A 23777-nucleotide genomic window follows, 5' to 3' on the forward strand; every position below is an offset into this window, starting at 1 on the left:
GAAAAATATGCTCCACATTCATTGTGCTGGGTATGCCAAGCCTGCTATTTTGTAACTCACTGTCTCTTCTCTTCTATTTGCTTTCTCCATCACTGTCGATCTCTTCCTAATACTTCATCCTTTATGCAGACTCCTTCTTTGGAGCTGACTTTGGCAGTGAAGTTTGCCTAACTAATGAGAACCATATGCTCTGCAATTACATTCCCCAACAATGTTCAGATTTGTTAGCAAATATTGGAGAAGGCAAGTTGAGAAACCAGAATCCAAAGACTGTCAGGAATTGGCACATTCTGACAGGTGAACCTGCTTTTGCTGGAAATGAGTTTTAGTTTGGGCTAGTATTGGTTTATGGAAAACAGGGATTTGTTTCTCAAAGTATCAGTCAATTGGTCGACCGTTCTTGAAATGGCTAAATGCTTCTCTCATGCCTTCCCACTGGCATACCATACTAACTCCTATAGTTTAATTTTTAATATGTGACTATTACCTGTTGATTTGTTGGTTCTATTCCTCCCCAAACTGGAGACTGGAGTCATGATGCTACTCACTGTTGTATCCCCAGCTCCCAGTAGAGGAATGTGAACATAATCACTATTCAGTAAATACAGCTCATAAACAAATGAGATAATGTCTTGAATACACTAAGTGCCAATCATCATACACATTACATACATACAATTTGGGTAGCTTTTCTCCATTCTCAGCTCCTCTTTTTTTTTTTTTTCTGTTTTTTTGCCTTGTGATAAAGTTTCATCGATTGCTCTGTGGGGGTGAGCATGGGGTGAGATGAGGGAAAACTTCTGATGGTTATCTTGATATGCCAAATGCATGGGAAAGGAGCATTGTTTTGCTGTGCAGGTATCAGGAAAAGAGTATCTAGCTTGGGTACAAGTGGCTGAGGACAGATATGTTCTGGCTTCCCAGAGTGTACCTAAAAGCTGTCCATCTCTTTAGCAACCTGCATGCTGAAGGTTTCCGCAGGAGCGTGTGTGCCCTCTGGCCATGCTGTGACCCTGGAGGGACTGACTCCCAGGCACCACATCTAACGACAGAGGCTCTTCCTCTCCTTTGCCATCCATTGCTGTCTTGGGCTGGTACCTACACAGAGTCTCCTTGGAGGCGCAGGGCTCTGTTTGCACTTGAAGCTGCAAAGGCAGTGGAAGGGCATTCCCATGGCTCCGATCTGTCCTCAACTCTGCCGTCACCGGAGGGGCACAGCAGCCTGACGGGGACCCACAGGCTCCACTCTCCCCTCCCCCACCCCGCCCATGAAGTGCGGACGCTGGAGACAAAAGGCACGCTCACCGATTTAGAACACAAATACATAAATTTTTAATCTGCGAAAAATACAAAATGAAACCATGTACAAGTTATGTACAAACCCTTTTTACAAGACAAGGGAGTTATCACTGGTTGTTACAGATGACAGGGTAGATCATTTCAGAGCACCAGCATTTAGTCTCTCCTCCGATTTGGTTAGGTCCTAGTAATCCACCATCATCAACATCATCATGCCAACAATCAAACGTTTGAAAGACAGATGAATAAGCCACGCTCTTTTTCCTTAATGAACAAGTAGGCTGACCTCTGTGTAAGCATACTTTTTTTTTTTTTACCTTTATCCCCTGAAGAAACGTTGAGTGGAGGTTTTGGTGTTAAGTGAGGGACGGTTTTCCTTTCAGCATCTGGGGGGTGGGATGTGAGCCAGAAGTTTTACGCAGGATGTGATTGTGCCACCTGGGAATGGAACGTTTTTAATTAGGATTTCCAGGCCGACCTTGGTTTATGTTTGAAATGTTGCAGTTCTGGTCCAGTGTGTCAGGCTGTACTCAGTGGAAGGAAGGGAAGGGGCAGGCTGCTCTGGGGCGGGGTGGGGGGCAGGGTGCTTTGGTTTGGTGTGGAAATGGGGCTCCATCAACCTTGGCGGGGCTCCCCCAACCTGTCGGCTGCCTTCTCACGCTGGCCCTGAATCCCACCGACAGACGCCCCGGTTTGCTCCGGCAGGCGTGTGCCACTGCCATGTGCACATTTCCATCGGAGATTCTGAGCAGCGGGCCCGGGCAGGCACGCTGCGGATCTTTGGCGTCACTTCTGTCCCTGCTCTGCCAAGCAGCAAGGTGGAGAGGAAGAAACACAGACGTCCTCAAGGGGATAAACAAACCAAAGGAAGGCTTTTTAAATTTGAAATCCACCTAGAAATTAAGGTTGGTTTCACCGAGTCAAAAACCCTCTCTCCTCATGCTGTATGTCCAGAAAAGCCACGAAAACAACAGTCTGTCGCGTCTGTTTTAGCAACGCTGAAACCAGAGCCACCAGGATGTGGGAATGGGGAGCAATGAAAGGGCGAGCACAGGGAGGCAGAAGAGAAAGCACACCTCAGGATCCCTCCTTCGGGTCCTTCTCTGGGAGGAGTTCCCGTGACCTAAAAGTCCTGTGCAACCTCCCTCGCCTACGGTATCCAAAGTAACACAGACTACAACCCGACTGCCTGCCAGAGCCAGGCATCCCGACAGACTCCACAGTGAAACAGGCCATGTCCCTGCCCTCTTCAAGTGAGTCCTTTTACTTCTTACTCCCAAGTCTCCGTCTCTTTCATTTCCAACCTCATATATGACCCACCCTCTCTTTCTCTTAATGTTTCCATCTCTATTAGTTCCCCTTTTCCTGATTCTGGAGTACCTGAGATCTCCTTTCCCAGCAGCTTCTACTTTTTTTTCCTTTTAGCCCGTAAAAGTCCAGTTGCCATTGCCACATTCTGCTGCCTTCAAAGAATCCTCCACACCTACCCTTCCTCCTTTAGAGACCCAGACACACTGCGTACATACCTCTGTGCTTCTGATGTCCAGATCCCACAGGACCTGCTGCGACCCTCTTCTCAGCTCCATTTTCCTCCATGCCTTTCAACTGCCAGACCTGCCTTTTTAGATAACGCTCAGCTTCTTCCACTTCGAACTAATTAATACAACAGTTCTCAGCTGCCTGCATTCTTTCCTGCTCCTCCACAAGTTTCTTGTATTGAGGTCCGAATGAAGTGTTCCTTTCACAAAGGACCGTTTCTAGATTCACTACCATTGCCCCAACTCCCAGCTCTTAAACCAACTTCTGTACTTCCAGTGGAGCTTCTACAGCTATGAGGATCAGTAACACTTATTTGAGGAAGGTAGGACTTCACATGCTGTGTTTTCACTTGGAGTTTGTTTGAGTTGGAGTCTTTGACTTTGAGAACTCCATGCTGCTGAGAAAATGTTCAGCCCTGCATATCTGCCCTTGATGACTTCCAGGAAGAACTGGCTTCTCAAAACAGATGATCTAAAAATGCACAGGTTCATTTTTTGCACAGGTTCAATTCATTACTCTTTGTTTAAAACGCTTAGTGACTTTCCATAACTTTCTAGATGAAGCCTCAACATCTTAGCTTGGCCCTGAAGACAAGTTAGTTTCTAGTGCCTTCTCTGAAGTCTCATCTTAGTTTCCCTCTGCTTCCATAGAGAATGGACAGACTCTGCAGTGGAATACCATGTCCAATTTGAATGATTTGTTCAGTCACTTATAAGGTAAGGTGACTTACATCCCAGTTGGTTTGTATTTTTTTCTCTCTTTCTACCCCTCTGCCTCCTTTTGTTCCTTCTTTTTTTTAAACTGAGATTCTCTTTGACAAAGAAAAATGGTAGATAAACGTTAGAAATGTAGCAAAGAAATAGTTGGTTTACTAATGAGAGGGAAAAAAAATCAAATAAACAGAGGACAGGAAATGAAGTGAGAAGTAAGACTAGTAACAGACTAGTAACTTCTTAGTGCCTAGATTCATATCCAGAATCTGGGGGTTGTGAGCCTCTAACTACATATTGGAGATATGGGTTAGAGAGGAAGGGATTGATGGAAATTGAGATAATAAAAAAAGGCAGACTGGGATGAAATTGAGAAGAAAATCCTAAGAATACACAGAAAAATCACATCAAAATGATTCAGGTGACTTTAAAATTTGAAATTTGTATTTTGAACCTAAAAAGATTCTGAAATGTAAAGCAGAGGAACAAATCTAACTATCATGTGCCCGGAGCAGAAGAGGCACTGCTTAGGTGATGCTGCAGGAAGGACAGAAAGGGATTTTCTCCAAGCTCCCACTTTTAACTCAGATCACATCCTCTCCGATCTGAAAAGGACCTTAGGGGTCATCTAGATGAATCACTTTCATTTACAAATGAGGTCACTGAGACTCAGAGAGTTTCAAGAACATCTTCTAAGCGTAGAGCTAGTTATCTGCAGATGTAGCTTGTTGAACCATCATAATTAAACCGTAAGTAGGAAACTTGGACTCTTTTGCTTTTTGACATGAAAACATCCCCAATGTTCTTATGCCTTCTCACTTTCTTCCCTTCTAACCCTAACCAAACAGTTCTAATTCCCTGTTTGTTTAAAGTCCTCAATTAAATTTTTTACAAAGTACATCATAAGATGCCCCAAGCTTTGGAAGGAAAGAGCTTCTGGGTGTTCCCTCTATGCCTTAGTCACAACCACTTTTACTGAAGGTGTTTTATCTTGGCTCGAGACTATTTTAAAATACAAAATTGCTCAGATGAAAGTAAGAGTTATCTTAATGAAAAAGATGATGATGATGCTTTTATAAGTAGGTGCTTTCTGCTTTTTCAATAGCCTGTTGTAGAGTCTGATTCCCAAAGCACTTGAGTTATTAATTTGGGAAAATGGTTTTTCTGGAATCCTAAAGTGGGATGGGACATCAGAGCCTTATAACACAGACTACACCAATGATAGCCATCATTGGTCTATGCTGAATATAGCCAGGAAGAGGAGTCTGTCAGAGGGTGGTAAGGACTTCTTCTAGGCCAGAGAGCTCAACAAATAGAAACAAACCAGGAAGCTCTGGCATTTCTCCAAGCCCTTCAATGATCTTATAATCTTGTTCCTGCTTTTGTTTCATTTGCCATCTACCAGGTATGAGTTTTTGCCAAAGGAGCCAACAACCAGCCATTTTTATAGATTTCCTTTTAAAAAAATGCATAGTTGTGTTTCCTTGCCCCTAACAATTGATTATTAACAAAGGCAAAACAGCATGACTTTGTTCTACCTTAGAAGGAAATGGATTCTTGCCAACTGGTTTTTGAAGGAGAGCCCTTTGCTTTAGGAAACTATCTTCACCATTTTGATTAAAAAAAAAAAAAGTTTATATTCAAACCTGTAGCTGTGAAGAGCATGGAGTTTGAATTTGCATTTCCATTGTGCCTCGGTTTGGAGAGATGGGGAAGAGAGGGCAGCGGGCATAGGACATTGTGGCCTAACGTTCTCTAATGGAAGGACATTTAGGTGGTGGCCATCACTGCCTGCCAGAGGAGACCAAATAGTTAAGACAAATTCAGAAATGGTTTTCAAGTTATCAGTAACCTACTAGGGTTCATGAAGGAAAAAAGAGCGTGGGTTGATGTACTAAGAATGTATACGAAGGTGACCCCAATGCAAAATTATTATGTATAATAGAAGAAGGCCTAGCTTTCAGAAAAGTTGTCAAATCTTAGCAAGGGATTCACCCCCACAAACCCATTTTACTTCTGTTGGAAACCAAGAAATGTGTATAAGCCTGAATAGAGACTGCTGACATCATTTTAGTCTGCTGAGTAGACTAGTGATTGGTTATAAGTAGTTTTTAAACGATCCAATTGGACATACATTATATTCACAATACTTTTATAGGACTAATTCTACAAAATGTGACGACAGGGTAACCACAGTCTGACAAGTCACTTCAGGACGATGCCTACAAGGTGGAAACACGACATTGGCTCTGCAGGGACCGGACAGAGTTGGAAGCTCATTTTGCCTATGGTGGTAATTGGAGTACTTAGTGGACATGTTTTCATGATGGTTTCATTGCTTGGCTCTGATCTGATTTGCAGTAACATACTATGTACCACGGGGTCATGGCCTAATGGAAGAGATAGCATGGGACTTTCAGGGGATATTTTGGTTAGTTTTTTTTTTTAGTGTCCACAATTAACATTTTTAAGAAAATAAAAATCATACTCATGCTGCTCCAGAGACCCTGATGATTCTATCAAAGACTTACCATTTTGAAGTTGAAAATCGTTTGGAATGGAATAATTGCTGGGATGCCGTGACACTGAGCATGCAAACATCAGAGCTCAGACACATTAGAATTGTGTCTGATGGCTAGAGAAATCTTTTTTGACCACAGTTTGAAGTGGCTGATACATAGGATTTCATCGCTGGTAATTTTTAAAGGCCTTTTCTAATAGTCTGTATTAAGTGTATTCGTAGCTGTCCTTGTGTTATTATTTTTTAGGTTTCTGTAACAAGTTTGTGTGTTTTGTCCCAGCAACTAAAGAAAAAGCCTGCAAAATTTAGATCTGGGCAAAAGTCGTCTCCTCGATCACGAAACTTTTCTGGCTTTTACACAAAAACTCAGTGAATCTCATAAATGTGTTATCCCATCCTATTCTTAAGTAGAACTGTTAATTGATGTTTACAAACTTTCAGGCTAAAAGCCCTGGACTTGGGAGATAGGGAGAGAGTCCACCAGACCTTACCAAAGTTGAAATTACTTGCTCGGTTGGTTTGGAGATATGAAATGAGAAGCATAACAGCATGTAGGAGTCCCCGCCATTGGACAACAAACAGAGAAATGTCTTCTGTGCATCTGGTCCTCAACTTCCACATCCCAGGCATGCTCACAACCCTCCTGGTATTGTTAGTTGGCAGGGTAAACCCGATCTGGCATTTGTAGAAAAGCTGCAAGAAGGTCTCCCCTTTAAATATATGAACAAAAGGATAAGAAATACAGGATGAAAACTAAAACTACAAAAATATGACTTTTGAATGTGAAAATAAGTGTTTCCATTTATTAACAGCTGGTGTCAGTGTAGCCAAAATACACGTCCATCCAGGAAATTCACCTGCCCCCTTTTGTCTTTTTTTTTTTTAATTTACTAAAATACATGTTTACATTATTGGGCCATTTTAAAATTGCCTTAATAATCCAGTTTCCTTAATTACAATTAATTGTGGTGGTGACCATCACTCTCCTCAAAGAAAGAGATAAAGAAGAGAAGTATGCATTAAGGAGTCTGGCCACTTAGGCATTTTGATTTTGCATTGTTAGATATAGGGAAGATATTTGACAATGAGAAAAAAAGAAAAAATATATATTTTCTTTCTAATAAATAAAAATAATTTAAAATGCTAGAGGCTATACAGGACTATTTTAGTATGTTCATTTATAAGTGAAATCATTTTCTTTTCCAAAATACATGGAAGCAATATTCAAGGCAGACAAGGAGAAAGATCTGTCTATTTTTCTTGCAATTCTTGCTTATCCTAACGTTTCCACCAGTGATAAAGCATGTTAAGAGGAAGAAAAGTCACGTCACCATTTATGAAGTTTGTCAGGCTTTAAAAAAAATAGTTCTGGTCTCCTGGGAGTCAACATTCATCTTCAACTTCTCTGATTGGTGGAATCAAGCTGCTTGTGGATTTATATTGGTTGATCTGGTTAGCCATGTGGGTACTCATGGGCTTGATTTGAATGTTTCTGGGATAGGCATTATCCGGTTCATCTGTAAACCATTTCTTTTCTGCTAAAGGGCAAAACGGATAGAGAACAAGAAGGAGAAATTAGAAGCTTAATTAGTCCTAGGCCAAAGATTTTGGAAAGTTCATTGAAAAATGCAAAAAGGTAATCGAGAGAAGCTGACAGTGAGTAATTGCTAAAAGAGACGGTATAGTGTAGGGAGAACCCCAGAACCTGAAACATACCTCTGCTGCCTGTAGCAAGTGACGAACCAACGGGCTATTGGGACCTGGAGGCACCAGGGGTGGACTTCAGAGAATAAAGAGGGGTTGGAAGATTAACTCTGGCAGTGTTCTCTGGGGTTCCTTTGGTGGCCTGAAAAGCTTTGGTGGTGAGGAGTTGATGAATATAACAAGTATTAGGCATGGGTGTTGCACCTAAAGAAAGACTTGTGCATCCGTTGATTTGAGTGGAGATGAAGGGACACTGTCCCTTCCACAGATTAAGAGATCTAGAATCTGCTGCAGCAGATTCTCCTCCCAGAATCTCCTCCCAGAATCTCCTCCCGGCCTTTAATTGGCTTTGCTTGTACAAGCTCACTTAAAGGTATATCTCAATTACAATACTCCTTTATTTCTTTTGAAGCCAGTTTTGGGAGTCTTAAAGTAAGCCCACAGATTTTTGCTGGCCAGTGAGGGTGAAACATTAGATTAACAACCAATGTTTTAAAAGCCTTTTGAGATGGCTTTAATTTCAATAAAACTCTCTGTTGGTATGAAGTTATGAAAAGAATTCCTAGTGGCACTATCTTAACTGACTATAATCACCCAAGCTGTCAACAAGGGAGCTTGACAGAGTCTTGGCATTTCATTCTCACCCTAGATCCAGAGAAGGCTGGAAGAGAATGCTGAGTCAGGGCATTCAGAGGCTGGGGTGAGGATGAAATGGCCTAGCATCCTCCTGGCAGTTAGTGCTATTTCACAAGACCCAGCCCTTATCCCTACCTCTTTTTACACTGGAATATTCTGGGAAATCGGCCACATCTATAGATACAAAGGAACTGGGGCAAACAGTGCATTCTAACTTGAGAATCATATGCCTCATTTTAGTGGCTTTTAGGAAAAGCAAAGAAAAAGGAAAAACTTTCAAGCACGCCCACTGCTATAGAGACGATGGCCTCTCTGGCCTCCTTTTCTGTCTTTCAGAACAATTCATAACTGCCTTGTCGGTGGTCCTGGATGGATATGTTAACAAAATTGCTCACCTGGCTTGATTCTGATAGAGCACCATGCGTATGTGTCCCTGTATGGCTAATGATTTATAGATCCGACACCTATGATCAGCTCATGACCACTCTGCTTGTCTCTCCTTGGTCCATGCTTCCTCTTGCTGTGTCCAGGGCCCTGGGCCCCCGGAGTAGACACTAAACTAAGTTGAGCCTTGAGAAAGCCCACTCACTATCCTTTGTTCAGCAGCTCCTCATACCCCCTCCTCAGGAAACTTCCTGCCTCTTGCATCATTCTCCACCCCCCTCTCCTTCCTGCACTGGCTCTCTCACCTATTATAATTAAGTTCACTTTGATTTGAACAGATTGGACGATAGGAATTCATAATGCTACATCCTCACAGTGAAGCTAACTGATTAAGTGCTTTAAATTATTCCCCCTGACAGAATGATAAAGTTACAATCTGTTCTGAGATGATCTACAGCTTGCCAGACTCCTACAGCTTCTTTCTACATTCATTTATCTTTTTGTCAAGCAGAGTTTTTTTTTTTTTCTCCTAAGCTTCAATTCCATAGATCTTTTAAAGTCATCAGCACATCTGAATTATTAATGAGGCTTTAGAGGCAAGGTTCCTGATGGGCTGGTTAAAAAAGGTTGTATAGAAATCCGGGACTGTGTACACATCAAAATAATTTCAACTCCATTTAAAAAACCATTTAGTTCAAGTGTGACACAGATGAACCATTATGCATTTGTGGAAACCAATTTTTTTGTGATCTACGATTAAACTAACCTTTCAGAGAGGAGTAAAGTATGATGGTTATCATGTTTTAAAAGCATTGCCAGGCCGCTGAAACAATTTCCAACTATGACTTTTTCCAATGGTTTCATTGTAAGGATGATTTTCAGAAAGTGTCTGTGCTGTTTGCCTGAGCTGCCCTTGGTTTTGGCTGTCCCCTTCTGTGGACTGATTTTGCAAAAGGATTTAGTGCTAGGTTGGACATGCCAGGTTGGAAGGGAGAGTGAACTCTGCTGATGGAAACGAGTAGGTCTTCTGGGTGAAAGACCTAAGACAGCTGCAATTTGCTGAAATTTTTACAACTGCTGCAGAGAATAATTGTTCAGAATTTAGTCTTTACAGTTCAGCTCAAAGTTGGCATTTTGACCTTTCATGGCAGAGAGAGTATCAATTTCCTTCTGCTGTCTATAAGAAAGAGAGCATTATTTCCCCATTTAAGTGCCTTTCTCTCTTTCCTTTTACATTTCTTGCCATAAAAATAATCTAAGCAGAGTCATCCTTGTGTTGGCCATTCAGCTTCTGCACAGAAGGAGTTGTTTTAAAGCATATCCTGGTGATGAGTTGAGGTTTTCATTATGCCTGAGAAACAGGCTTTTTAATTCAGGTGCCTTGTAAGATATAAACAGCTATGTTGTTGGAGACTTGGTTAGATAAGATGTTGAAGAAATGGAAACAGATGAATGCTAAAATGGGTAGGGGCAAAGGTGCTTCTCCCAAAAGGCTTGATAGGAACCACACTTTAATGACTGCCAGTCATTCTGCTCCAATGGAGAGAGCCTTGCTATGACAATGACACTTTGGGTTATCAAACTTTGCCTTCCAAGGAAGGAGCTGCATCACTGGGTGCTTACAAAATTGGTCATAAGGAAGAATACTCAGGGAAGGAATTCAAGTGAGTGTTGGAGTGGTCCAAAGTCAATCCAAAGCCCTGAGGGGGTCTCCTCTCCCTGCCACACCCTACAAGCCAGAAAGACTTCTGGGGGCTTTATTTTTATCCCTAGAATGAGAAGGGTGATGGATCTGGTTTTGAGGCCCTCCTCCCTGCCAAAGAAAAAGAATTCATTTGTTAATAAGTTCTTGAAGATGTGATACATGGTGTCATCACTGTGAGTAGAAGGTGTGATGTGCCTCAAGTCAAGGAAGGAGTGGCATTTCATTCTTGACAAGTAGGCTGGTAGAATAAGATCAAACCCAGAAAATAACTGTAGAGAGTCATGACACTGCCATTGGGAGGCATCACCTATGAAGACCAGACAGGCCACAAGCCACCCACTGCAACCAAGGAGATGGCATAGGACAGTAGGTAAGGCCAAGGGCATCTGGCTCTCTCACATACTAATTGCTGGCTCAGAGTGGGTTGTTACATAATTTATCTTAACTTCAGTTTCTCTTCTGTAAAATGAGGCTAATGATCTTTCTAATGGTGCTGTTTGAATGAAAGGGGTTAGTGTCCATGAAGCACTTATCTACATACATGATACGTCAATGTGAGCTGTTAAGGCTATCAGTATCGTTGGTAATATTAGGGGGCATTATAGCATAAAGTTCATGGACTTTAGTTTTAAACACCTCTCTGGTACTTCCTGGCTGGGTGACTTTGAACAAATCTGTCCCTTGAATTCTGTATCTTTCAGATGGAAATACTAACTGCATCTACATCTGAGGTTGTCTGGAGAACTGAATGAGTTAATATACATAAAATGCTTAGAAGAGTGTCTGACTCATGGTAAGCACTTGGAGCGTGTTAGGTTTTAGTTATGGTTAGTTAACCACGCATAAGTTTAGCATGAATATGAGTACTCTCAGTGCCAAAGGACATAAGAATAGGGGATAGCTTTTGGTGTGATTACAGATGAACTAGGGGTGGAGAACTGAGGTGTGTAAACCTGGGTGCTGGCCAGAAGAATGGGGATTGTGGCAGCAGAGATGGGGAATAAGGAATTGACTGAATATCCCTCCTTAGGAAGAGGAGGAAAGGAAGGGGTGACAGCATCCAGTGGTACTTGTGTCTGAAATATTGGCTTTCAACTTGGCAGGTGCCCTACCCCACCTGCAAGCCATCTGTGTCTTCCGTTGCTCCTTTCATCACTGGCATTTGAAGGTCTAGAATAAGGGTCAGGACTTCCTCCAGCCATGAAGGATCCCAGAGGAGTGGGCTATGGCAGAGAAGGGCTTGTGATCTGGGCTGACATAACTGCTGGGTTTTCTGGCTCTGTGGGTTGTCAGTGCTGTGGGATCTGGCCTTTTCTCTTAACACTCCCATGAGAAGAGCACATGAAAAGGGAGATGATGATACAGTAAAGGTATTTGGAATAATTGGGCCTCTTCTTGCTATACCACTACCTGAGGTTGAAACAGAAAGGGCTTGAAAGGGAAAGATTCCATTTGGATAGAGATAATAGTTGAGAACAGTAAGAGCTAACAAAGAGCTCAATCCTTCAAAGGTAATCCTATGTGGGAGCTTCTGAGAGCTAGTCTGGCCTTCGCCCTCCGCCCAGCAGACCCCAAGGCCCCAGTGGACTCCACCCATCCCTACTGTCTCCTTTCCTTTCCAAGGACAAAGTATGGCTAGTTCCTAGAAATGAAAACTGCAATAGAATCAGAGTAATTTTCCCTTATAAAAGCTGTCTTGCTCCTTTGCAGTTGTCCGGTGTGACTCTATTTGACCCCTTTTAAGTCTGATGCTGCTGTTCCCTAAGCAGAACAACTGCCTCCTCCTGACACTCCATAAGGACTGACTTTTCACTCCTCTCTTTCAAGTGGCAGGGGATAATCCCTCTTACCTCCCTAGATGATGGATGTACAACCTCCTGGTGGGACACAGTCTACCAGGTTAGTGACAGGTGCCCACATCTACTTCATCACCTTATGACAAAGCAGTGATGGGCTGAAAGAAGCTGATTGAGACACTGATTTTTTTTACCCTGCCTTGACTTCCGCAGTCCCTGAAGTTTCTGCACCCTCTTCTTTCTCCTTCAGGAGCCTGTTGCTATAGAAACCTGGCAGGTTGATTTAATTGTCTCTATTGGGATGCAGACACCTTTCAGCTTTTCCCATGCTGAAGAGGAGCCAGTCAAAAGGTTTTTCTGGTCATCTGGGATCTTGATGATGCTGGCAGGAGGTACAGTCAAGTCTCTCCTCTCACTGAACTCACAGGACTGTTCCCTTCTCTCAGAAGCTGTGTACTCACCCCAAGAAAGTGCCAACAGCATGATAGCACTGTGAAACACCTACAGGCATTCCTTGAATTTTCATAAGATAAACCAAGGAGGTGAAGATAATCTATCAAACAACTAAAGATATAACAATATTTAAGATCAATTTATTTCAAAAATACTTATTGAGCACATAATGAGAGTAAGGTTCTGGGTCAAAACCTGTATGGTCTTCCCTGGTGGCTCAGATGGTAAAGAATCTGCTTGCAATGCAGGAGACCTGGGTTCAATCCCCGGGTCTGGAAGATCCCCTGGAGAAAGAAATGGCTACCCACTCCAATATTCTTGCCTGGGAAATCCATGGACTGAGGAGACTGGCAGGCTACAGTCCATGGAGTCGCAAAAGAGCTGGACATTACTTAGTGACTAAACAAACTCAGAATTTGAAACCTCTCCTAATGGTGGTAGAAATCTAATTGTAAGGGTCCAAGTCTCTCTCTCTCCATTTGAACTGGCTTCAGGAAGGGGCCTGTGTAGCAGCCATTAGGGATGTTGATTTCATGATCACCTGAGTGTTGAGGCTGAGGTTTCACTGTGCCTCCTGGTCTATCCACTTACTTAAGCTTCACCCCTTTCAAAGCCTAAAACAAATTGAACTGAATGGCTTACAAATTGCTTCTCTTTTAGAATGGTGCAGATAATTGAGTTTCTAGCTGTTGTTCTCTTTAAGTACACATACTTTCTCTTCAAATAACCTTTCATTTTCCACCCTGACCTACTTATTTTTTGGGTGGGGAGGGGAAAGAGAAGAGGTATCACATGAAAACCTTGAATGTCTCCTTCCTAAGAGAACCTGAAAGACGGATAAGAAGTTTGGGGGTCACATAGAAAACAATGGAAGAGATTCTTCACTCAACTGAGGAAAGGACAATATAGTAGTTTGGACTCGTAAAAAATAGAAGTAATAATGATACCTTTTTCATCACTGAATATATCATTAGCCAAGTACAATCAACTTTCAATTGTATGCCTGAAGTCCAGGGAACATCCCCAAATTTCATTGCAAGTCAGTCTGTTCCCACTCCATTCCCATCACAAGATCATCTCATCACAGCTGCTAACAGATTGTTTATAAAACGCATTTTGGATTTACTTCTCTCTATCTGCCCAATCTCTGGTTGGGATTTCACAAATGTCTGAAAGGCGGGTGGGAGAAGACACCCAGGTAATACAGAGACTGAATCATCAGCCCCCAGATAACTGGGTATGGGCTATTGAGTTGATACATATAGCTGAACAGCTTTAATTTGGGAGTCATTCTGATCCAACTTCAACGAGACCATTTTTTTTTTTAAACCATTAATAATCCTCCTGGTTTAAATCGAAAGGAGGGTAAACTATTCACCAAGAAGCAGGTTTGCCAAGTGGAAGAGCTGCAAATGTTTTCCAGAAAAGTTTATCACTTGGCATTATCACTTGATTTAGTTGGTCTTGCCAAGATAGACACAGAGATGTGGACAGACTGATGGGGTACTCGGTTGGGGTGATGGTAATGGGGGGAGGTGGAGGAAGCTGGGTTTCTTGATGGGAAAATGCTTTTGGACTTGGAGCAAGGTACCAAGGTGGGCAGGGAGGCCACGTGCAGATTGAAAGGCAAGCCAGATGGAGAGAAGTTCCCCCCAGATTACCCAACCCCAACCCCAAGAACACCAAAACAAACTCTAAGGGGTCTAGCGGTAGCAGCAGGACAGCCTCATTGCACTGAGCAATTTAGAAAGTGGAGGAAGGGGGAGAAGAAGGAAGGGGAGAGGAGGGGAGGGGGGAAAATAAAGCAAAACAAAATAAATAAACCCACAAACAGAACAATAAAAATAAAAATAAACAAACCAATAACAGAATAAAATTTGTAACTCCTTTTTTTTTTTTTTTTAATTTCACAAAAGTTTTCACAAGGACAACGTTATAGAAGAAAACCCCCAGCAGTGGCTAGTTCATGCAGAACCATTAATTGTCATACCTTGGCCCATTCTATTCATCCTTGTTGCACTTTAGAGAGAGAAGTAAGCTATGTGAGTTTTACAATGCTTTTAAACTGTCATATTTCCTGTTGAGCACTTTAACTGGCACATTCTTATAGTTATAAATGTTCTGAGGGCATAACTTTATAACCTCCTTTGCAAAGAATGCATGAATAGCTCTTCATGATCCAAAACTAGGGGATATGTATGTGTATGTATATATATACATATACATATATATACGTATATATGTATATATATATAGTTATATATAAAAAAGATAGTTGTATGTAATGTATAAATCAATACATAGGGACAAAAATAATTTGAAAAAATCTTCCACTCATAGGGTTTTTTAATATCCATGATCAATGATTGCCCACTCGAATACTGATTAGAACACTGCCTTGCCCTGTCTTGGGTGTGGGGATGGAGATTTTGACTAAGCCTCACTATTTCGTCAGTAAAAGTGCTTGTCAATTCACACAGCAAGCAGATCTCAAAAACTATCATGCTTAGGGGGACAGGGGATTCAAAATCTAAACCCAAAACATTCACCATAAAAACACCTTTTTAGAGATGGTTACAGCTGTGACATTTTCCTCCCCGCCAACACCTATGCTGTTTAATGAAATCTGTTTTCAAATAAACATTTCAAATATATGTATATATATATTTACATATATATATATATATATATATATATATCAGCCCAAGGCTAGTCCATCCTCACAAGAATTTGATTATGGTGGAGTTGGCCAATATTTAAGAACTATTGTACCTTGCCTAAAGCATGGTTTGCATGCATAAAATATCTGAAAACTGCATATTGAAAAAAGGGTATTTCTCTACTTTTTTGCTCATGCTTACTAACTGTTTAAAAAAAGAAAGAAAATGAAAGAAAAAAAGAATTATACCAAAATGTGTTTGGCTCACTGTTGCACTCTTTTTCTTCTCTCCCATCTGTTAATGACAAGGGGTCCTTCTCTATGACTGTCATTCACCTGCCTAAGTAAATTGGCTATGTTAAAGAAACTGACGATGAGGAATTTCTCCCACTGGCTTTCTGCTCTGGAACAGCCAGCATCATGCAGCTGTGCCAACAGTTGAAGCTGGCTTTTGTCTTTGTGGAGTCAACTGTGGCTTGATCCTCCTATATTCTGATTTATTTAGCATGCTGGCTTCTAGAAAAACATGATCTGCTGCTGGGTTTATCTTCCTCTCTCTCTACCATGGCCCCAGCCCTTGCTCCTCCATGGCATTGGGGCCCTAGCTGATCAAACAAAGGGGAGTAAAAAGGTCCCCAGAGAATGCGTGGAAAAATACTTGCTCTTTCCTGAGCATTATTTATTCTGTACATAAGGTAGGTAATTCACCTTTTAAAAGATGTAAAAGTCCCAGGAAGGCAGTTTTTAATGACTTACATCTGATATTTATGATACATATGGCTTTTCATCCCAAATGTCAAAAGTGAGAGAAAAAACATAGCTATTCATATGGCAGCATAAGGAGACAGAATAACAATATGCAATCAAACCTCTTTTCACTTAAATGAAATGACTTGCATTTGATACATCCAAGAAGGGAATACTAGTCTTTCCGCCACAGTAAGGGTAGAAATGTTCCTATAGACTCTCAAAGGAAGCTAACTCTGGGACAAAAGGCCTTGGTGAGTAACTAAAAAAAATCTCTGATGTTCTAACAAGCAAGTGCTTCATCATCTACACAAATGGCGAAAGACTTTCAAATGCTTTGAGATACTTCTGCCCAGAGAGTAGAAACAACCGATAGATATGTTTCTGTTGCTTTTGGGTTGCTTATTTCAAATACATGTGTGTGTATATATATATATATATATATTATTGTGTATATATAAAAAAATCAAGAGAAGGAAAGAAAGGAAAATAAAAACAACAAAATCAAAACCCAAAGCACCCTGATAAAACTGATACATCAGAATAAACTTCTCTTCTGCACTAACTAAACTTGCTTTGCATAACTGACATGGGGATCACAAGCACTCCCTTCTCATCTGTGAACTCATTCCTGCAGTGAGCTATTTATGTCTGTAGCATGCCTTTGGGTTATTTTTCCCCTAGAATCATAAATAACTTTTGGTCCGTCTGCTTATTTGCTGTTGTGCTCAAGGGTTTTATGGTGGTGGAATAAAAATGACAACCACATGCACACTATCATACATATGCAAATATGTGTAAAAAAAATGGGGGGGACTACAGGGGAAAATGGGGGAAGTTACTGTTGGAAACACCCACTGGGGAAATGAGTGGCAGATACAGTTTCACACACGGAGGCAGTGGATACACACATCAGAGCCGCTCTTCCTGCACGTACTTCTGTTTGTCTCGGGACTCCCGGGACTTGGGCCGGTTCTGTCGGTTTGCCGTGGATGGGATGGAGTGGACAGAGGAGCTCTTCTTGCTAGAGGACTGGGACGAGTGGGAGGAATGGGAGAGGCTGGCCCGGGACTGGCCGGCGTTGTGGTCAAACTGCATTAAGCAGAAGATCAGGTCCGTCGGCACGAGCTCAAACTCGTACGGGGGGTTGGTGATGACATACCTGGATGCGGAGAGTAAAGAAGTCACAGAATGAGGATAATGTGGTGGAGATTTCACCTCTCTGAACCAAACCAGGTCTACCCGAGGATTCCAGCCAGCCCAAGGCCTTAGACAGTGTCTTCGGAGTGGAACAAAATCTGTTTAGCTCCACAGAGGAAGTCAGCCATGAGCCCTCCCAGAGATTCTGAATTAGCGCTAGACAAGGGAGAAACAAGTGGTACTTCCTGTGGTCTGTATACCCACTTCAGCACAATATCAAGTTCCCTTCTGATCCTGAGATGCACAGCATATGCAGGAGGTTTCAAGGACTGCACTGCATCTCTTATCCTAGAATGTTACAACAATCTCATACCCATATCACAGTATCTTTGTTTACCTACATCTAGCAAAACCTTAGTCCTTTCTCCCTCTTTATCTTTTCAACATTGGTGAAGGACTTCACTAAATGGAAAGCTATAAAACACCTCCCTGCCTGTATGTCCCTCAGGCTTTAACTGTTCTCCTCAAAGATCACCTTTTTCCCTGATTAATATCAGATATGACTAAAAACTCACCATTTCATTTCTAGAAATGGATTTCAAAAGTGTGGTTCTCAGGCCAGATATATTAGCATCATCTGAGAACTTCTTAAAAATGTAAATTTTTTTTGAAACTGATGTATACTTGATATACAATGTTGTGTTACTTTCAGGTGTATAGCAAAGTGATTCAGTTATATATATATATATATGATCGATTTCAGATTCTTTTCCATTTTAGGTTACTATAAGACATTGAATATAGTTCCCTGTGCTATACAGTAGGTCCTTGTTAAAATGCAAATTCTTAAGCAACTCCACTCAAGTCCTACTGAGTCAGACACTCTGGATTGGGAATCAAGCAATTTGTGTTTTAATACGTTTTACAGATGATTCACATGTTCACCTAACTTTGAGAATCCGCTAGACTACAGAAATTATGTTCAATTCTGGCACTATTGTATATCCTCTGGGCATTCAAACTTCATATTTTCATTTCATACCAGTAAAGTCAGAGTAATCAGAGTACTTTTAGAAAGCACCCCCAGAGATTCTACTCTGCAAGTAGTTCTGAGAAACACTCATCTCCATGGCATGGTTTCCTGAGGTATATTATACAAACACACTGACTTTGACAATTCTAGGATGTACTTTTTGTTTGTTTGTTTCTTTTTTTTTCATTTATTTTTATTAGTTGGAGGCTAATTACTTTACAGTATTGTAGTGGGTTTTGTCATACATTGACATGAATCAGCCATGGAGTTACATGTATTCCCCATCCCGATCCCCCCTCCCACCTCCCTCTCCACCCGATTCCTCTGGGTCTTCCCAGTGCACCAGGCCCGAGCACTTGTCTCATGCATAGGATGTACTTTTAATTTTAGGCTGCTACGAATTTACTTTAAAGTGTATTAGAGAAATGTAACTAGCATACATGAACTGTAATCTTTTTTCTGCTTCAGGTAATAACATATAGCTTTCTTTAAAATAAATATATAAAAGTAAAAAGGTGAGTCAACTGAAAAATATGTTAAGTAAAAATATATGTTTTCTTGAAAATAGAATATATACATAACTGAATCACTTTGTTGTGCACCTGAAACTAACACAACATTGCAAATCAACTATACTCCAATAAAAATTAAATATGTGTATATATATGTGCTTGTGTGTGTGTGTGTATATATATATATATATATACACACGTAGAGAGGGAGAGCTTCCCAGGTGGTGCAGTGGTAAAGAATCCGTCTGCCAAGCAGGAGACGTGGGTTCAGTTCCTGGGTCAGGAAGATACCCTGGAGAGGGAAATGGCAACCCACTCCAATATTCTTACCTGGGAAATCCCATGGACAGAGGAGCCTGGCAGGCTACAGTCTGTGGGATTGCAAAGAGTCGGACACGACTGAGCAACTAAACAACAATGACAGGTATACATGTGTGTGTGTGTGTATACATATATATATATATATATATATATATATAGATAGATAGATAGATAGATAAATAGATAGATATAGATAGACATAGATATACTAACATAGATATCTATCTATATATATATATATGTCTAAGACAGGGCAAAGGAACCATTTACTTTAACAGTAGCAATATGAAATATTTCTATATGAGATACCAACAGAATTATCCCAGGAGTAGGAATTTGGAGGACACGTTTTCCTTCAGACTTGTGTAATTAGGGGATGGATGGAACTATCCCATAAAACTTGAATTCTCCCCACAATGTCTTTATACTTGCTATTGTAATGAAAGAAAAAAGCTTCCCATAACCACCACCAAAGTCAGCACTGGATTTAATATGAGCAGAGCAATTTGCATGTTGAGAACATGCATGTAGACTTTTGCCCTCATTGTAGGAGACAAGAGAGGGCATTTCTGTCTCTGCCTTCGGGTGGGAGGGCAGAATGGAAACATACTCACCTCTTTGTGCATTGGCTGGGGGTGCTGAGGTGAGCATCTCTCAGCCGATAAATTCCAAAACAAAGCATATTGTATGTTTTCAGAGCTTTGCAGAACAGATCACCATAACAACCACCATCCTGGGAGACAACAAAAGAACAGAGAGAAAAATCATTTTTATTTGCCTGAAAGTAAAGGTCCTGGGGGTGGGTGAGAAGGGCCTTTTCACGAAAGCTCATATTAGTGTCTCCTGAGTCGGAGGGTCTGTGCTGAGGAACAGTGGCTGAAGAAGTTAAATGTGCTTTATAGCCTACACCCCAATGTTGGTGACTTTTGGGGATCAAATAAGAATGGGTTTTCCTCTGGTTCTCTCCAGTTTTCCATCTGCAGCAATGAGAGCTCTAAGGAGCTGGGAGGTATGATATAAGCTTGAAGGTCTCAGATGTCTGTTCGGCTAAGGAGAAGAAATCAGCTCTGCAAAATGGTGATGATGTTTAGCCCCAGCTCAGCTGCAACCACAGTGATCTGACCGTGTTGTCAAAACTGCTCAAGTGATAATTAAGATCACTACCAGAGGAAAAGACCCCACCAGGCACTATAGTGACAGGCTCTTTCAGAGAAGGACTGTGTGAAAAGCACAATTTACAGACCTTGGAGATGGCAAGGGTGGAAGAGAATGTGTTTCCCCAGGAGCTGGAGGTCTGCAGGCTGAATAACTGGGATTCACAGTTCTAATCAGTTCACAGTCGCTTTCCAAGGGTCTGGGGCCAGATAAGGAATGTGAAAGCAAACTCACCCAGAAGCATTGGCTTCCTGCAGCCAGCTAGCTTCAGGTATTAATTCAGGAAGGGCACCAAGGGTTGACTTCATTGGGAATAAAGTGACTGCATCTGTCCTTCCTGTTACTGAAACTGCCAGATGGGCCTCATACTAGAGAACACAACTGGAGCCAGATCTTATCATTATTTAAAGTCTTTGTTCTTTTAAAGTGTTGTTTAGTCACTAAGTCATATCCGGCTCTTTTGGTACCCCATGGTCTGTAGCCCACCAGGCTCCTCTGTCCATGGAATTTTCTCAGGCAAAAATACCGGAGTGGGTTGCCATTTCCTTCTCCAGGGGATCTTCTCAACCCTGGGATTGAACCCACATCTCCGGCATTGGAAGGCAGATTCTTTACCACTGAGGTGTACCAGTGAGGAAATGATAGATAACAAGAGCCACTAGCTATGGAGATGACCTTTTAAAGAAGCTCTAAGTCTAACATAGATTTTTGTCCCTCACCAAGCTAAAACACGGTGCAAATTAGCATCACAGTTTCAGAAGACATGGAGAAAGTGACCCTTTCCTTGGCTCCTTCTCCACTGTTTGGACTTTCTGGGTGGCAGGCAGTACTGTTCATACACTAGGCTTACTGGCTCTTAAGACTGTTGGTTCCAGCCCTTGAATACATTCATGGAGTTGGGCTGGGAATAAGGGTCAATTAAGACTGCATACTTCTGCCAAAGTGCCTGAAGCAGGCTGATGCGTGGAACCCAAAGGGAGGCACGGGTCACCTGTGTAGCAGGGAGGGCAGTGGGGGAGTGACTGAGTCCACATTCAGAATTAATAGCCCACGTGCATGTGTGCTAAGTCGCTTCAGTCCTGTCTGATTCTTTATGACTCTATGGACTGTATAGCCCACCAGGCTCCTCTGTCCATGGGATTCTCCAGGCAAGAATACTGGAGTGGGTTGCCATGCCCTCTTCCACAGGAGCTTTTAAAAAACACTGATGGCCAGGACTCTGGGCCTGACCCTGACATTAGTGGTTTTCAGAATATCATAGCTTATTATGTGCCTCTAGACCCACTGGCCCAACCAATAGCATCTCATGTGGGTCCTTTATGTCTCTAATTCCAGACTGAGGTCTCCTAATTCCGAGGCTGGAACTAGTCACTCTCCCCTAGCTCCGCTCCTTGCTCCAGAGGCGACCCATGCCTCCCTTTGGGCGCCACATTCCAGCTTGCTTCAGGCACTCTGGCAGACCAATGTAGAGTTGGGGTTAAGTAGCCCTGAGCCATGCTAAGACCTGCAGAATGGGTTCCCTAACTTGTGTGCATCTGAAACCACCTGATGCCTCCCATCTTGTGGCAGAAGATACTCTAGGAGAGTCAGTAAGCCCATGGACTCTGAAGCCAACATCCCTGGTGCAAATTCCCTGATAGGGCCAGTCCTCAGTTTCTCTGAGCCCCAGTTTCCTTAGAGCATCTGATAAGAGAACCTATGCCAAAGGGTCACCATGGGAATTAAATGAATGAATCCATGTAAAGCACAGTGCCTGATACACAGTAAACCATAAGCATCACCTCTGATAGCTCTTTTCATGTGGAAAGAAGCAAAGGCAGAGGTCTAGCCTGACACATTCAGATCTGGCCATTTTCCAAGTAACAGGCTCAGGTGCCCTCTGCCCCCTGAACTCACCCCCAGGTCTGCAAAGGGCCCGTCCAGCAGCGCTAACTGGGCCACACGGCAGCGGTCCCTGTTGGCCAGCGTCTGGGGGGTGCTATAGCCCCCGCGCAGTGCATTCTCCTCGGCAATCAAAGCCTCCAGCTCTGGTGTGGCTCCTCCAGTCACCAGGGTCCGTATCAGGGTAAGGATGTTGTCATTGAAGTATGTCTGGGAAGAGATGGGAGCAAAGTCCTTTAAGCACACACCCTAAAGTCACGACAACCGACATTCAAATTACAACTTTTCTTGATGTCTCCTGTTTAAAGTTCTGGCCTGTCTCTTCAAATAGTTTTATGTGGGAAGTGAAAAGACAGCAGCCTCCAATTATTCCATTCTTTTCTCTCCTACTTGGTTCTGCCATGAGCCTGACTTTAAAACCTGAAATTCAGTGGATTTTTATTAAAGGGCTAAAGTCGAAATGGTTAGTGTTTACCACAATTGGTGCCAGTAGGGATGTAAATACGGCTTCCTCTCCTGCTTGCTAAGGGACTCTGGGCGTATGTAATAAAAAATGCAGCTGGACCCAGGCAGGATGGCCTCTGAGTTTCTGCAACCCACGTGCCAGGAAGCTGCTTCCCCCAACAATGGTAGAACGTCTCTCTTTAGAATGAGATGCCAAGAGCATCACTAAGGCCATGCATTCAATGATTTATCACATACTTTGATAACAGGCTAAACCAGAAGTTTCTATCAATTAAATATGCCAGATAAATGTATGACAAGGTGGATACCCTGGTATTTTTGTTTTTAAGTAACCTCTGTGGTCTGAGGCGAATATAGCTTATTAAGGAAGTTTCCCTCGATGTGTACATTTGTCTCACATCTGAAACGTAACAGGTCTGTCAGGAACAAAACAATAGGAGTTTTAAAAAATTAATAGGATGTCAAATAAAAGAGCTCAAAAAGGCATTTTTCACACAGCCTAATTCGAGGAAAATCTCAGTTAAGGGTCTGTTTTCCATTTTCCAGTGTAAGAAGAAATCAAACAGGCTAAATAATATCAAGCTAAAGTTTGCCTGTGGCTTTTGAGGATGGATGGACCTTTTGAAGCAGGTTAGGCAAGACAGCTGCATTTTTATTTCAGCAGTTTTTTGGACAGTTCACCTGGCAAAAATCTAGTGGGTAACAACCCACGTAAAGGATGAGTTCGCTACAGCTTGGCCATCATAGTTCTATGTCTCGGGGGAGGTCGCCTAATCATTCTGGGCTTTGATTTTCTCATCCGTAAAATAAGCACCATCATTAAGATCAAGTTTATATGCAAAGAATTCCAGGAGGACTCTGAGTTAAAATGGTAGCTGCTAGTGAGGCTAGAATCCCTAGGTTATTGAAGTACTCACAAAAGCACCCAAAGTGATACAAAATTTCAACAGCAACAGGAAACTAGGAATGTGATTCAGAACCAGTCAGGCCCTAAGGAGAAGGTATCATCTGCCAGAGCTTAGATGCCCCGCCGGGGGCAGAGAAGCTGAATGAGAACAAATACAGGAGGAACCATTGCTGGTGTGGTTAAGGAGTGAGAGGTAGGCTAGGGGTTCAG

At 42.1% G+C, this 23777-nt stretch overlaps 1 protein-coding gene across 4 annotated transcripts in view; it reads right to left on the minus strand.

Annotated features, from left to right (window-relative positions):
- Positions 1-1359: 1359 nt before the first annotated feature.
- KCNMA1 (potassium calcium-activated channel subfamily M alpha 1) overlaps positions 1360-23777 on the minus strand; it is a 755545-nt gene continuing 733127 nt past the window's right edge. For 2 of the 4 annotated variants that reach the window (XM_061161903.1, XM_061161909.1), the window contains 3 exons: positions 22211-22405; positions 19774-19892; positions 14634-17315 (listed from right to left, as the gene is read on the minus strand). In XM_061161903.1, the coding sequence (XP_061017886.1) occupies positions 17066-17315; positions 19774-19892; positions 22211-22405 (564 nt within the window). In that variant the 3' untranslated portion in view covers positions 14634-17065. Of the gene's footprint in view, positions 7605-14633; positions 17316-19773; positions 19893-22210; positions 22406-23777 lie in introns of those variants that run through there. The other 2 variants (XM_061161908.1, XM_061161907.1) reach the window with 2 other exon arrangements.

Source organism: Dama dama, chromosome 15 (genome assembly GCF_033118175.1).
Source record: "Dama dama isolate Ldn47 chromosome 15, ASM3311817v1, whole genome shotgun sequence".
Lineage (NCBI taxonomy): Eukaryota > Metazoa > Chordata > Mammalia > Artiodactyla > Cervidae > Dama > Dama dama.